General features: G+C 57.6%; 2 protein-coding genes across 2 annotated transcripts; both read right to left on the bottom strand.

Annotated features, from left to right (window-relative positions):
- Positions 1-5,647: 5,647 nt before the first annotated feature.
- Positions 5,648-8,408, bottom strand: LOC136992123 (interferon-inducible GTPase 5-like). Its single transcript, XM_067296976.1, has 2 exons — positions 8,152-8,408; positions 5,648-6,983 (listed from the first exon to the last, which is right to left on the bottom strand). The coding sequence occupies exon 2, from the start codon at positions 6,950-6,952 to the stop codon at positions 5,648-5,650; it is 1,305 nt and encodes a 434-aa protein (XP_067153077.1). The 5' UTR covers positions 6,953-6,983; positions 8,152-8,408.
- Positions 8,409-13,061: 4,653 nt separating this feature from the next.
- On the bottom strand, positions 13,062-14,305 carry LOC136992122 (interferon-inducible GTPase 5-like). Its single transcript, XM_067296975.1, has one exon. The coding sequence runs from the start codon at positions 14,303-14,305 to the stop codon at positions 13,271-13,273; it is 1,035 nt and encodes a 344-aa protein (XP_067153076.1). The 3' UTR covers positions 13,062-13,270.
- Positions 14,306-14,649: the final 344 nt, after the last annotated feature.

Raw genomic sequence — 14,649 nt, 5'->3', positions numbered from 1 at the left:
GGGCACCCAAGGCAGCTCTCACCCCTCCGCGCAGCAGCTGAGGACCAACAAAAGGCTCCTGGCTGGCCCGCACCAGCCCTGTGCTCCTGCTCTCCTGCTCTCCTGAGTTTAAATGTTCAGCCCAGGTGTGACGTGCAGCCAAGAGGGCTGGCTTTGCGTTTAAGGAGGCTCCTGAGCAGCCAGCAGCTGGAGGTTGCTCCCCAAAGCCAGGGGAAGTGAGCTCGGCTGGCAGGGAAAAAGTCTTCCTGCTGGCTATCGGCAGGTTCTGCAGCACGGCAGGAAGGGCAGGAGGGAGCCCGCGGGCACAGCCGGCTACCCCTGCTGCTCCTGCCACGCGGACTGAATTCCCACCCCCCCCCCCAAAAGCCTGTGCCCACTGCTTCTTCTCCTGTCACTGTCCATCCTCATGAAGACAGGGCTCTCCGCTCCTCTCTAACTAACTCCCCTGTAGGTATTGGGAGAGTGGGATTAGATCCCCACAAGCTGGAGCTTCTCCAGGCTGCGATAGAGCCAACTCCTTCAGCCTTTCCCATAGGCAAGTTCTCCAGCCCTCTGTTCACCTTGGTGGCCCTCTGCCAGACGCTCTCCCATTTTGCACTGTCCCTCTTGAACGGGGCCGACCGAGACTGGACACAGTTGTCCCGGTGTGGCGGAACAAGCGCCCAACAGCGCGTGATAATCCCGTCGCTTCACCTGCTGGCCACACGTGGTCACCGGTGCCGCCCAGGACACCGCGTGCCTTCCTCCTCCCTGCGGGGAGGGGAGCGCTCAGCCCTGGCACGTGGAGCAGGCCTGGGCTCCGCGGACGCCTGCCCCTGGGGCCAGGGAGAGACGCTCCGCGCCCGGCGCCAGGCACCCTCTTCTCGCAAAGGCGTCTCCGGCAGGGCGCCGTGAGGCCACGGGCGCAGAGCAGCCCTGGGGCGAGGCTGCCCCCCTGCCCCTGCTCCGCACCGGTGCCAGCGGAGCCCGCTCCTCGTCGGGGTCGCGTGGGCGCGGGGGAGCAGACCCGCGGGGCCGGGCGCTCAGCCCCCCAGGCCCTTGGCGGGAGGGCAGAAGCTGCTCTCGTTGAAGGCCCTCCCTCTGCCGCCAAACCCTGCGGGGCTGCGGCGGAGCCGGGCGCAGACGGCACCGGGGCTGATGCCTCACGTGACGGCGGCCCAGCCCTTCTCGTCGGCTGTCAGCCTGCTGCGGCTCGTAGCGACCACGGAGCCAGAGCGTCCTTAACGGGAGCGCCCGGGCGCAGCAGACCTGTGCGGTTCCCGCAAGGGCACGCAGTCCCTCCCGGGCCGAATAACCTCCGGGCGACGCTCCGAGCCCCCGACCAAAGGCCGGAGGCGTTGTGCCTGCCGGAGAGCGTGTGTGTGCAAGGGCACAGCGGGAGCCGAGCTGGGAGGCCGAGCAGGGGGAGCTGCGGCGGAGCCAAGCGCAGCCCTTGCGCGTGCCCTGACGGCACCTGAAGCTGGGCAGATAGCTCCTGCCTCTCCGCCAGGCTGCAGCTGTGAGGAAAGCGACTGGATCTGAAGGGATGAGGTTTTTAATCCCGGCGGGAAAGCTGCTTGCACCACGCAGGCGCTGTGTGTGACAGGTGACTTAGCACAGGCCTTGCAGTTTCTGAACCTCCTTCTCTAGGAGGGGAGAACAGGCCCAAGGGGCTTCTTGGGGAGGAGACCCGGCCTGGTCACCACCGCAGCACGCAAACGACGGACAAGGAGCCCGTGACAAGGAGTCGGTGCTGTGCGGAGCAGCCTGGGGTGTGGGCTGCCGGGAGCAGGGCTAAGGTTTTGCTCACAAGAAAGCAACAGTCTCGCGCCACTGACGTGGGACCGGGAGAGCGACGCAGGGCTCCCGGCCTGCCAGGGCCCAGTGGGGATGCCTGGCTGTGCTATAAAGCAGCGTTTGGGACTGCAGATTGCGACGGAGAGGACGCCAAAGGGGCGCCCGTCCTCGGCCGGGGACCCTTTCCCACGGCTTGCCTGAGCTCTTCTCCGTCGCCTTCCCGGCAGCAAGGCAAACTCGTCCCCAGGCCACCCGGGGCAGCCAGAACCGCTGCCCTCAGCTAAGGGCTGCGCCGAGGAGACACTCAGAGCGGGAAGAGGAGGCACAGCCCACCCCGAATTGGACACAAAGCCAGCACCCCCTCAAAGCCAACAAAACCTCACCCCAGGGGAGGAAAGCAAAGTCCTTCCAGCCCCAGGCCAGGCACTCCCCTCCACATGTTTTCGCTCTTGCAGGTTCCTTCTTTCGCTTTCTCTGTAGGCAGGGCTTGGGCAATACGAGGGCGATGGGCTCAGAGGCCTGAGAGAGCGAGCAAGCGCGTGAGCGAGCTCCTCTCTGCCTCTGCAGGAGTAAGGGAAGGAATCGGCAGAGGACCCACAGTCAGCGGCTGTCTTTGGGAGAGTGTGTCTAGTGGGGAAGGGAAGAGCCCCTCCTTGCTCTCCCTCCGCTCACGTCCCCTCCTGCTTGGCTGGGAGCCCCTGCCGTTTGCGGGAGCCTGGAGCGGCTTTTGCAACACATTCCAAAGAGCAAAGGTCTGATTTATGGGGGAAATCTGCCCATGTCCCCAGCACGGGGAACACGCAAGCCCTACGCAGACAGGATTTCTACTCCCTTCTTCAAGGAAATACTCCGAGAGGGGAAAATCCCAAGCACGAGAGCTGAGATCCATGCACAGGAGCTGAATCTCCAGGTCACACAGGTCCAGATGAGGTTCGAGTGGAGTGAAAGCATGTGGGACAGGCCCAAACACATGTCGTTCTCAAGCAAGATTTTTTCCACCACCTCTCAGGTGCTTTAGGCAAAGCCCTACGTATGGGAATGCTTCTGGATCGTTAGTGGAGCCGAGGGTAAAAGCGAGCGAGAGAGCAACTTCCCCCTTCACCGCCAGCGCTGCCCTGGGAGCCCCGCTGAGCTGCACAGCCCATCGTGCCGAGCAGAGTCTGGCCAGGCTGCGCTTTGCCCTTCAGCTGTGGGGAAGGCAAAGGCTGCAGTGAGGAAAGCACACCATCACCATCTTTTTGGCCAAGCCTTGCATGCGTCCTGGGAGAAATGACACGAAAGCCTGCAAGCTGAGGGGAGAGGTGGGGCTCTGCGTGGCCCTAAACCAGAAGCGCCCCTCTCCTGGAAGACGAGGAATTTCTCTTCTTCCCCTCCAGAGCACCGGCTCTCTCACCGCAGCACCACGTGCACGGAGCAGCCTAAAGCCTGGGCGGTCTGGGGCACAGAAACACCCAAACGCCAAGGAGCAGACGCGGCACCGTTTTCCTGTGCTCCTGGGCCACACAGCAGCACGGTCACTGGTGGAAGTAGCTCCCGTCTTTTTAAGACAGCTACAGGCATCCTCGCCAGGGCCATGTGAGAGAGAGCAGAGGGAGCTCTGAGCCCTCCAGCCCACGTCCCGGGAACAGGCTTCCTGCAGCACCAGGAAGCCACGCGGAGCTTGTGGGTAAACCAGGAATGCGTGTGGCGCGTGCTACCTGGCTTGCCTGGCCCGCGACACAGGTGAGGCAGAGCAGGGTCCGCAGCGAGAGGGGCTGCAGCCTCGCCTGGTGGAGTGGGCAGAGCAGGGGCCCGACGGGGCCACTCGGAGCCAGGGGAAGCTTTTGTAGCACATCATTGCGCTGTCCCCCTCCCACGAGGAAAGGCGGTGAAGTTCGGGGTTACTCCCCACGCTGGACGGAAACACGTGCCGCAATAGCGTACTTTGCCCCAGGATGGAAATGCTGACTCTGACAGCCTCCACGTCAGCTATGCTTTGACTGTGCGAATAGGGGGGAGGAGGGAGGACACCCCGAGACGGGAAGCCATGCTGCTACACGAACGGTAAGCATTTGCCACTCGGCAGCGTGAGCACCGAGAGAGAGCTTGGCCCTCTCTGCTTCAAACAGCTCCTCTGAAACCACTGCGGGGAAGCAGCACGTACCCAGAATCCCCAAGGCACAACCTTGCAAGCCTTCACTGCGATGCATCAAAGCAATCGTTAGCAAGGCACCAGGCGTTAGACAGTCTCCTGGCCAGCTGCCTTGGGGTCTGTGCCCGTGCTCACGTACCCATGGAATTTGGTATGAATTTGCCGAAAGAAGGCATCATGCCGGTGGTGCTCTGGGGAGGGACTGGCTCCTTGGAGTGCTTTCTCCGGACCAAATCCAAATCCACCCAATCTTGGCCAAGAACTTCCTGAGCGAGACCCTAGCACCTCTGGCTTGCTGCACCTCCCTCTAACCAACCATCAGATAATGTCCCAGCAACACCAGCACTTGCTACGTTTTCCTATATGCGAGACTCTCCCCTGGTTCAGCCGTTTGTGTGTTTGCTGCAGGAGGAGCAGCTGACATGGAAGGCGGGATTTTCTGACGCAGCCGTCTCACCTGCAGGCGGTATTGCTCTGGGCATGCTTGTACACCCAGATCACAGGTGCCTGGATGAGGGCAAAGATCCAAGCCGCTCCTCTGGTCAAAGTTTCCTTTCCTCCCCTTCTGCAAAACAAAGCAGCACTTGCTTCTCGGCAAGCTGGTCCAGATCTAGGAGAAGAGACTTGCACAGGGATTGTTCTAAGCACACTTTATTTCATTGCTGTGATGGTCGTGCAGCAGCACCCAAGAGCAGGCAGCAGTGGCTGTCCCCATGACACACATGGCGCAAAGGAGGAGCAGAGAGTCCTCCCTAGCCTGGAGCACTGACCGTCCCCGGGGAAGATGGCAGGGGTGTCCAAGGGAGAGGGGCAGCCCCAAGAAGGGTGAGCTGTGCATGGCACGGGTAGCATGCAATGCCTGAAGGCCCCATGGGGCTGGCCATGGAGGCAGTAGCGCACCTCGTGGCCAAGCTGGGATGGGGGGTGTTTTGTGGGTACCGGTGTGTCAGCTTTGGGGAAAGCAGACGGCAGCTGGTGGGGCAGCCAGGCAGAGGGCCAAAGGGGGCACTGAGGGCAGGGGCATGCATCTGGCCAAGCATAGACCTGGACTTGGGTCTGGGACTCACATCGCAGAGCAGCTTGCTTCTCCTCGCCCATGGGGAAGGCAGCACCCCCAGCGCCAAGGCAGAGATCTCCCCTGCAGGCAGCCACGCTGGACAGCGGCATCCCGGCCATGTGGTCCAGGACCTTTGTCCTCAGGGCTGCAAGATTTCTCCTTAACCAGACTGTCCTTCAGCTCTTCAGAAGCAGAGCCTCAGGGAATAATCACTGGTGGCCTCCTCAAGGCACAGATTGTAACCTGAGCCTGCGCCCGAGCGAGCGAGTGTTAGCACCATGGACACGTGGTTGGCGACTTCCCCCAACTCACAGGCCTGTCCCCAGCCTTGCCTGGCATCCATGCTGCACAGCCCCAGCCCTCAAGGGGCTCCCAAAGGAGATGCCTCTGTGCCCAGACGCTCCTCCTGAGAGGCTCCTCCTGAACCGCAGAGCTTCTAGGTGACAACGTCTCCTGCTACGCCCACCTCAGCGTGCCCCTGGCCACACTCTTCCTCAGTTGTCCTGCTGCCAAGACACACATAGCTTCAGCGGTTCCCCCCACTCCCCAGCACCAGCAGAGCACCCCGCAGCACTTCCACACAGCAAGGCATTGGCCACCCGTGGAGAATTCAGCTGGCCGGACTCAGCCCCTCTCCCCCCTGCTCTTGGCAGCTCCACACACTCCTTTCACACAGTTTGTGCTCAGCTCCCCATGTGGCTCTTTTGAGTCGTCCCCTCTAAAGCCTTCTGCAGAACACGTTCAGCATCAGCAGCAGCATCAGACAGAAAATTCCTCAAGAGAAAGAATGTGCTGGGGAAAGCAATTGCTGCAGACACCAGACAGCCTATGACCCCCCAGACTACAGGGATGAATTTTAACAAAACCAGAGGATATTGCACAGCGCTCCCAAGGCTTTTGGTCAACAGCTTAATTACAACATCCTTGGTTATTTCATGGTCCAGGGGGGACTTTATGATGGCCTTCAGCTCCTTGACAGGCTTGTTCACTTGCTTTGCAAGCTTCTGGAGGGATTCCTCAGTCAGGCCAAAGGTCCGGCAGTACTCTTTCAGGGATGTCACCAGGATTGCAGTGTCAACAGAGGTAGAGAGACCAGGGATGGGAACAGCAGATGCTCCACATGACGCAAGGCTTTTCAGCCAGACATACTTCATCAGCTCCTTCTTTTTCTGTCTCACGACCTCCCATGAAGTGATGGCCAGGGGCCGTAGGAAGCGGAGTTTCTTCTCACTTGGCAGATCATCCAGGAAGGTTTGCAGTAGTCTGGGACCATCATACTTCATGCTAAAATCATCCCTGCAGACAAGAAAGACTTGAGGGGACCTTATGCCCAGACGTGCCAGGTTCCTTTCACAGTCCTGCCTGATGCTAGCCAGGACTGCCATCTCATCAAACAGCTGTGGCCGGGTCTCAGTAGCTTGCTTCCCTTTTGCCTTCAGGACTCCCTGCTCATCGTACAGTCTTCGCTCATTGCTCACGTCCTGATCCACCTTGGAGCGCACAAAGTAGAAACGCTTCCCCTGAGCCTGAATCTCCTCTGCAAGAGTTGCAGCATTGTATGTGAAGCGGCTGGAGGAGATGATGATGAAGAAGTCATAGCGGTCAAACTGCACCTGCTTAAGGTAGGTGTCCGGTGTGAAATCGGGTGTCCCAATCCCAGGCAGGTCCCAGAAAATCACGTGGGAGTGCTGGGGGTGAGGATAAGGGCTGCACTCCATCGTTGTCTCCATCACTCCAATCTCAGCTGCGCCCTCCTCATGGTCCTGCAGGCCACGCATGGCATTGATGAAAGATGATTTCCCGGAGCCTGACTCACCTGTTACAGCAATGTGGAGCTGGATCTTTTCTTCATTGGACAGGATCTCGTGTGCTTTTGTGGCTGCTGCTGTGAGGTCTCCTTTCTCTAGTGCAGCCCTTATCTCATTCATGTCTCCTTCAGAAATAGGGGGAAGAGCCTCCGCCTCCAAGTGTGCCTCAGCGCTGGCCATGGCAGCTGCAGCGAGTGGGTGCCCGGTGAACCTGGAAGAAGAGCACAGGCTGTCTCTCCCCATGCGTAGCAGCAGAAAGAGGAATTCAGCACAAGGCTTGAGCCGCAGGCAGAGCGTGGCCACCAAAGCAGCCTGTCCAGCGTGCCTGCTCCCCTCTGCCAGCCACGTTGAAGCCCAGCCAAGCCTGGGGTACGAGGAAGGACTCTGGGGCTGTGCACGCTGGGAGGCAGGAGGAGGCCTGGGGAGCGTGGGCCAAGGTGCTGTGGGGACGGAGAAGAGGGATCCGAGCTGGAATGGGCTGAGGAAGCAGCAGAAGAGGTGCTTGGGGGCAGTCTCAGAGCTGCGGGACAAGGGCTGGGTGAAGAGGGGGGTGTCTTGTCTCAGAGGGGATTGCCGGGAAACGGGCCCGAGCACGGGGCAGATGGGCAGGGGAGCCCAGAGCGGGGTGCACCGCAGGGTCCTCTCTCTTGCTGCCTGCTTGAACAGTTGCTTTTCACAGACCAGCACCAGACGCCTCTCCCAGCCGCTGAGACCCACTAGCACACTCGGCGGCGTCACCCTGCAGGAAACCAAAGCCCTTCCTGCCCCGGGAACTAGCCGGGGTAGCAGCCAGCATGAGGGAGGCCGAGTTAGGGTAGCTGTTTGCAGAAGCCTGTGAACGTTAATCCTCTTTTTGCTCGGGGAGGAGAAATAGGAAACCACCTGTCCCAAACTACAGCGTCATTTTGGCGTGCCCCCAAGGGAGCACACAGCCAAGCTGTGCAAACAGCCTGATGGTCATCAGGAAGTGCGAGAGCGTCCAGAAAGGTCCAGAAGAAGCACACTGGGAGCACCACGAGCAATGGCAAGAGCAAATCAGAAGACCACAGCGCAATCTGAACGGACTAATCATGGGCGAGGTATTCTTTACCCCGTCCCATAGGGACCTTCTCTCCAGCCACCAGGGAACCCAGGGAGCAGAGAAGAGCTCAGGGAAGCCTCACACCCCTGCACCAGGACCACGCACAGCACAGCAGGAACCACCACGGCAACTGGCCCGACCTCTCTCGGGGACCGCGTCCTCATCTCCGCACGCTCGGACCCCTCTAGGGAAGCGCCAAGGCCAGCCCCAGCCCTCTTGCAGGCTCCACTTGCTTCCACCACTCATGCCCCGAGGACACCACCCAGCCCCTCGCTCCCGCACACCTCCGCAGCAGTACCTGGCGCCTGGGCAGGGGCGCCCAAGGCAGCTCTCACCCCTCCGCACAGCAGCTGAGGACCAACAAAAGGCTCCTGGCTGGCCCGCACCAGCCCTGTGCTCCTGCTCTCCTGCTCTCCTGAGTTTAAATGTTCAGCCCAGGTGTGACGTGCAGCCAAGAGGGCTGGCTTTGCGTTTAAGGAGGCTCCTGAGCAGCCAGCAGCTGGAGGTTGCTCCCCAAAGCCAGGGGAAGTGAGCTCGGCTGGCAGGGAAAAAGTCTTCCTGCTGGCTATCGGCAGGTTCTGCAGCACGGCAGAAAGGGCAGGAGGGAGCCCGCGGGCACAGCCGGCTACCCCTGCTGCTCCTGCCACACGGACTGAATTCCCCCCTCAAAAAGCCTGTGCCCACTGCTTCTTCTCCTGTCACCGCCCATCCTCATGAAGACAGGGCTCTCCGCTCCTCTCTAACTCCCCTGTAGGTATTGGGAGAGTGGGATTAGATCCCCACGAGCTGGAGCTTCTCCAGGCTGCGATAGAGCCAACTGCTTCAGCCTTTCCCATAGGCAAGTTCTCCAGCCCTCTGTTCACCTTGGTGGCCCTCTGCCAGACGCTCTCCCATTTTGCACTCTTTCTTGAACAGAGTCGACCGCATGACGAGTGAGTAAAGAGTTAACAGGATTGGAGAAGTTTGCCAACACTACGTGCAAGGCCGTGGAATAGAAACTGCATGGACCACAGGGAGGGAGGAAGCGATACGGAGGTACTGTGGTCTTCCCTCGCTAGCACGGACTTTTGAAGCAGAAAAAGAAGAAACAGTCCTGTGCTGGTGCGACTCGCAGAGGTCAGCAAAAGCAGTGTTTGCCCAGAGTCCCAGTCATATAAAAAGGAACTTGGAAACTAAGAGAGTTTGAGCAGGGATGGGGACCCTTTCCCACGGCTTGCCTGAGCTCTTCTCCATTGCCTTCCCGGCATCAAGCAAACTCGTCCCCAGGCCACCCGGGGCAGCCAGAACCACTGCCCTCAGCTAAAGGCTGCACCGAGGAGACACTCAGAGCGGGAAGAGGAGGCACAGCCCACCCCGAATTGGACACAAAGCCAGCACCCCCTCAAAGCCAACACAACCCCACCCCAGGGGAGGAAAGCAAAGTCCTTCCAGCCCCAGGCCAGGCACTCCCCTCCACATGTTTTCGCTCTTGCAGGTTCCTTCTTTCGCTTTCTCTGTAGGCAGGGCTTGGGCAATACGAGGGTGATGGGCTCAGAGGCCTGAGAGAGCGAGCAAGCGCGCGAGCGAGCTCCTCTCTGCCTCTGCAGGAGTAAGGGAAGGAATCGGCAGAAGGACCCACAGTCAGCGGCTGTCTTTGGGAGAGTGTGTCTAGTGGGGAAGGGGAGAGCCCCTCCTTGCTCGTCCTCCGCTCACGTCCCCTCCTGCTTGGCTGAGAGACCCTGTGTCGCGGAAGGAGCGATGCACTCCCCTCGTAAGAGGGAAGCAGCACTACGTTTATTGCGGTAAGACAACGACTTAACAAAGTTCAGTTGTAAATAAGAACGATTTAACGAGGTTCGATTGGCAAGGTTCACTCAGTTATTTACTGCATGAAGGACAAGGTCAGATGCATGCGCAACAGAGACCCTCCCGTTGAGTCACGAGGTTCAGAAAGGACCCCCTTGCTTTCTAAACTCCTTCGGAGAGGAGCCTGGGTGCGGCTGGATCTGATCCTAGTCCCAGACTTGGTCAACGGTTCATGTCTAAAGGAGTGTGTGCGCAGGAATCTCTCTCGTTGAGTCACGAGGTTCAGAAAGGACCCCCTTGCTTTCTAAACTCCTTCGGAGAGGAGCCTGGGTGCGGCTGGATCTGATCCTAGTCCCAGACTTGGTCAACGGTTCATGTCTAAAGGAGTGTGTGCGCAGGAATCTCTCTCGTTGAGTCACGAGGTTCAGAAAGGACCCCCTTGCTTTCTAAACTCCTTCGGAGAGGAGCCTGGGTGCAGCTGGATCTGATCCTAGTCCCAGACTTGGTCAACGGTTCATGTCTAAAGGAGTGTGTGCGCAGGAATCTCTCTCGTTGAGTCACGAGGTTCAGAAAGGACCCCCTTGCTTTCTAAACTCCTTCGGAGAGGAGCCTGGGTGTGGCTGGATCCAGTCCTAGTCCCAGACTTGGTCAACGGTATATGTCTAAGGGAATATGTGCACAATTAATCAGAGATATAGCTCATGAAAGTTTCATAAAGTTCAGCATGCTATTAATCACTTACTGAGGATCTGTCGTGGGTAGGGAATCTCTCAGCCTCGAGGAGTAACCTTGAGAGGCATCCCTGCTCAAGAGGAGGTTCTGCAGTGCAGCCCGCTGCTGTGCAGGAGAGCTCCAGGGGCTCTGGGCTGCCCCCTAGTTATGGGGAGGGGGAGATGATTGACTCATAGTCATATGATGAGGTTCTCCAGAGCCCTGTCAAGGCGAGTCTCGAATATTGCTGGGGACGGGGAGTCCACCCCTTCCCTGGGCATCCTATTCCAACGGGGAAGCAAAGGAGAATCAAGAGCAGCAAGGCTAACTTCATTTTACTAATCACTGCCACCTTGAGATAGAACAAGGAATGAAGTCTTGAACCTTGGGTGAGGTCTTGTACCTTGTAAAACACAGGAAGTCAAAGTGGATAAAAGCAGTTGGAAGTTGTAGAGGTTGCTAGTGAAACCCCCCCCAAAACACATTCTCTTAGCTCCTCAGTGAACATTTAGCCAATCAGAGGGTGACTGTACCACCCTAAGAACCGTACGCAAGTCATTTGCTTGTTGTAAGCAGGGAAGCCTCTGCCTGACCTGTGCATCAGGCACACTTCCCCTGCTGCTGCCGGTGCGTGGGAATAAGGGCGCTCTGAACCAAATCGCTGCTAGCAGCTTTCTACGACACTAATGTTCAGTCGTTCTTGGGGTGGAGGAAGTGGTGAGTGACTGCGGTGGGTTAGTGCCTGCTGCAAGTGACAGAGGCGCTCATCTGCAGACCTCACCTGTCACCTGGAGACGATTGCTGCTTGCTGGGGGCTTGGATCCACAGTGCTGTGGAGAGACTGCCACAGCTTGTCCACCCCTCGGACGATTACCCCTGCTGCTCTTCCAAGTGAGCACCAAAGATACTGCCGTGGCAACCTGGAAAGTACCAAAGCCAGTAGGAGCCCCATGTTCACAGGCGCTGATCCTCAGGGGGGACTTGAACCACCCTCATAACTGCTGGAGGGACAACACAGCAGGGCACAAGCAAACCAGCAGGTTCCTGGAGAGCATCAGTGACAACTTCCAGCTACGGGTGATATGATAGAGGAGTCCTCAAGAAGACGACATGCTCTGCTGGACCTCGTACCTTCGAGCAAGCAAGGGCCAGCTGGGGATATAAAGGTTGGGGGCAGCCTTGGCTGCAGTGACCATGAGGTGGTGGGGTTCAGGACCCTGAGAGCAGCGCAAGAAGGAGGATTACAACCCCGGACTTCAGGAAAGCAACTGTGGCCTCTTCGGGGACTTGCTTGAAAGAAGCCCAGGGGATAGGGGCCTAGTGGGAAGAGGGGTCCTAGAAAGCTGGTCCATATTCAAGGATCACCTCCTCCAAGGCCAAGAACAGTCCATCCCAATAATCGGGAAGGCAAGCAAAGATGGCAGGAGACCTGCATGGACAAACAAGGAGCCCCTGGAGAAACTCAGACATAACAAGGCAGTATGCAGCAGGTGGAAGCCGGGACAGGCAGCGTGGCAGGAATGCCAGGACTGGGTCTGAGCACCCATAACCCAACACCCGCCCCCTCACCCTGCCTTTCCCAAGGCCCCGGAGCAGCCACGGAGCTCGTTCCTGAGCTCCCCCGCGTACCTGGGGCTGGGCGGGGCTCACCCCCACCCCCACCCCCACCCCAAGGTATATGGAGGAAATTTCCTTGCTTCCAAATAGTTCAATTAGCTCAGTTCAGAGACTAATTTGTTCAAATTTTAGAATCTCTTTGAGAGATGAAAAGCTCTTTCTACAATTTATTGGTAGCATTTATGGGGTAGCTTTCACGTAGCTTGGAGGTATTGAAACGGGGACCAGTGGGGAAGAAAGTAATTAGGGGCTGGTTGTTTATGTGGAAGGAGACAAGGGTGGAGAAAGGGAGAGATGGAGGTGGGTGGGAGGAGAAGAGGCACGGGGAAATGGAGAGAAGGGGGACAAGAGGGGCAGGCGGGGTGCAAGAGAGCAGCTGGTCCGTGCGCTCGTCTGCTCGCACCCCGTGCCCCAGTGCCGCAGTCTGGGCTACCTTCTCATGAAACCGTATTTCTGTGCGAGGTTGTTGTCTGCTTGGTGCGCGGGTGCATTGAGAGGTCTGAGGAGCAGCAGCTGGAGAGGGGCTGTGGGACACGGGAGCCGCAGAGCTGGGTGCCCGTGACACGAGAGCCTGGGGGCACCTGTGCTCCTGGTCCAGGCAGGGATGTTAGAAGGACTGAGAGCCTGGGCTGATACTCCAGGGACCTGCACGCCTGGTGCGCTTGTGCACCCGACGGCGGGACTTCGGAGGCTCTAGACCGGGGCAGGTATTCATCGTAGGCAGAGGATTCAACATAGGCAGGGAGCCTAGATTTCATTGTGTTGAAAATCACAGAAATACCCATGACAAAATGGAATCTTTGCATGAGTGCTATTAAAAGCGATGAACAGTCATGAAAGGCAAGTAAAGACAAGAATTAAGCTAGGAATACCACTAAAAGGAAAACTAAAATCATAATTCAAATATTAACATAAAGGCTGTAGAAACAGTCACACAACAGTAGAAATACTCTAGAACAATACTACTAGAAATATTAATAGAACAGGAGACAATAGAAAAGCATTGGCATAAAAAAAAATAATACTATGTTAATTCCCAATAGAAGACCTACTGCTAACTAGCTTCACAAGAGAGCAACAGACTACTGCAGGAGCGGTCTTGGCCACACTCCTCCTGAGCTGTCCTGCTGCCAAGACACACATAGCTTCAGCAGTTCCCCCCACTCCCCAGCGCCAGCAGAGCACCCCGCAGCACTTCCACACAGCAAGGCATTGGCCACCCGTGGAGAATTCAGCTGGCTGGACTCAGCCCCTCTCCCCCCTGCTCTTGGCAGCTCCACACACTCCTTTCACACAGTTTGTGCTCAGTTCCACAAGTGGCTCTTTTGAGTCGTTCCCTCTAAAGCCTTCTGCAGAACACGTTCGGCATCAGCAGCAGCATCAGACAGAAAATTCCTCAACAGAAAGAACGTGCTGGGGAAAGAAATTGCTGCAGATGCCAGAGAGCCTATGACCCACCCGACTACAGGGATGACTTTTAACACAAGCAGAGGATATTGCACAGCACTCCCAATGCTTTTGGTCAACAGCTTAATTACAACATCCTTGGTTATTTCATGGTCCAGGGGGGTCTTTATGACAGCCTTCAGCTCTTCGACAGGCTTGTTCACCTGTTCTGCAAGCTTCTGGAGGGATTCCTCAGACAGGCCAAAGGTCCGGCAGTACTCTTTCAGGGATGTCACCAGGATTGCAATGTCAACAGAGGTAGAGAGACCAGGGATGGGAACAGCGGATGCTCCACATGACGTAAGGCTTTTCAGCCAGACATACTTCATCAGCTCCTTCTTTTTCTGTCTCAGGACCTCCTTGGAAGTGATGGCCAGGGGCCGTAGGAAGCTGAGTTTCTTCTCACTTGGCAGATCATCCAGGAAGGTTTTCAGCAGTCTCGGACCATTGTACATCATGCTAAAATCATCCCTGCAGACAAGAAAGACTTGAGGGGACCTTATGCCCAGATCTGCCAGCTTCCTTTCACAGTCCTGCCTGATGCTAGCCAGGACTGCCATCTCATCAAACAGCTGTGGCCGGGTCTCAGTAGCTTGCTTCCCTTTTGCCTTCAGGACTCCCTCCTCATCGTACAGTCTTCGCTCATTGCTCACATCCTGATCCACCTTGGAGCGCACAAAGTAGAAACGCTTCCCCTGAGCCTGAATCTCCTTTGCAAGAGTTGCAGCATTGTATGTGAAGCGGCTGGAGGAGATGATGATGAAGAAGTCATAGCGGTCAAACTGCACCTCCTTAAGGTAGGTGTCTGGTCTGAAATTGGGTGTCCCAATCCCAGGCAGGTCCCAGACAGTCACATGGGAGTCCTGGGGGTGAGGATAAGGGCTGCACTCCATCGTTGTCTCCGTCACTCCAGTCTCAGCTGCGCCCTCCTCATGGTCCTGCAGGCCACGCACGGCATTGACGAAAGATGATTTCCCAGAGCCTGACTCACCTGTTACAGCAATGTGGAGCTGGATCTTTTCTTCATTAGCCAGGACCTCGTGTGCTTTTGTGGCTGCTGCTGTGAGGTCTCCTTTCTCTAGTGCAGCCCTTATCTCATTCATGTCTCCTTCAGAAATAGGGGGAAGAGCCTCCGCCTCCAAGTGTGCCTCAGCGCTGGCCATGGCAGCTGCAGCGAGTGGGTGCCCGGTGAACCTGGAAGAAGAGCACAGGCTGTCTCTCCCCATGCGTAGCAGCA

This window comes from Apteryx mantelli, chromosome 5, assembly GCF_036417845.1.
Source record: "Apteryx mantelli isolate bAptMan1 chromosome 5, bAptMan1.hap1, whole genome shotgun sequence".
Lineage (NCBI taxonomy): Eukaryota > Metazoa > Chordata > Aves > Apterygiformes > Apterygidae > Apteryx > Apteryx mantelli.
This window is presented reverse-complemented; position numbering and strand designations above follow the sequence as displayed.

What these genes read in the sequence shown, in the direction of transcription:
- LOC136992122 (XM_067296975.1), bottom strand. Translation starts at nt 14,305, where the DNA reads ATGGAGTGCAGCCCTTATCCTCACCCCCAGGACTCCCATGTGACTGTC.
- LOC136992123 (XM_067296976.1), bottom strand. Translation starts at nt 6,952, where the DNA reads ATGGCCAGCGCTGAGGCACACTTGGAGGCGGAGGCTCTTCCCCCTATT.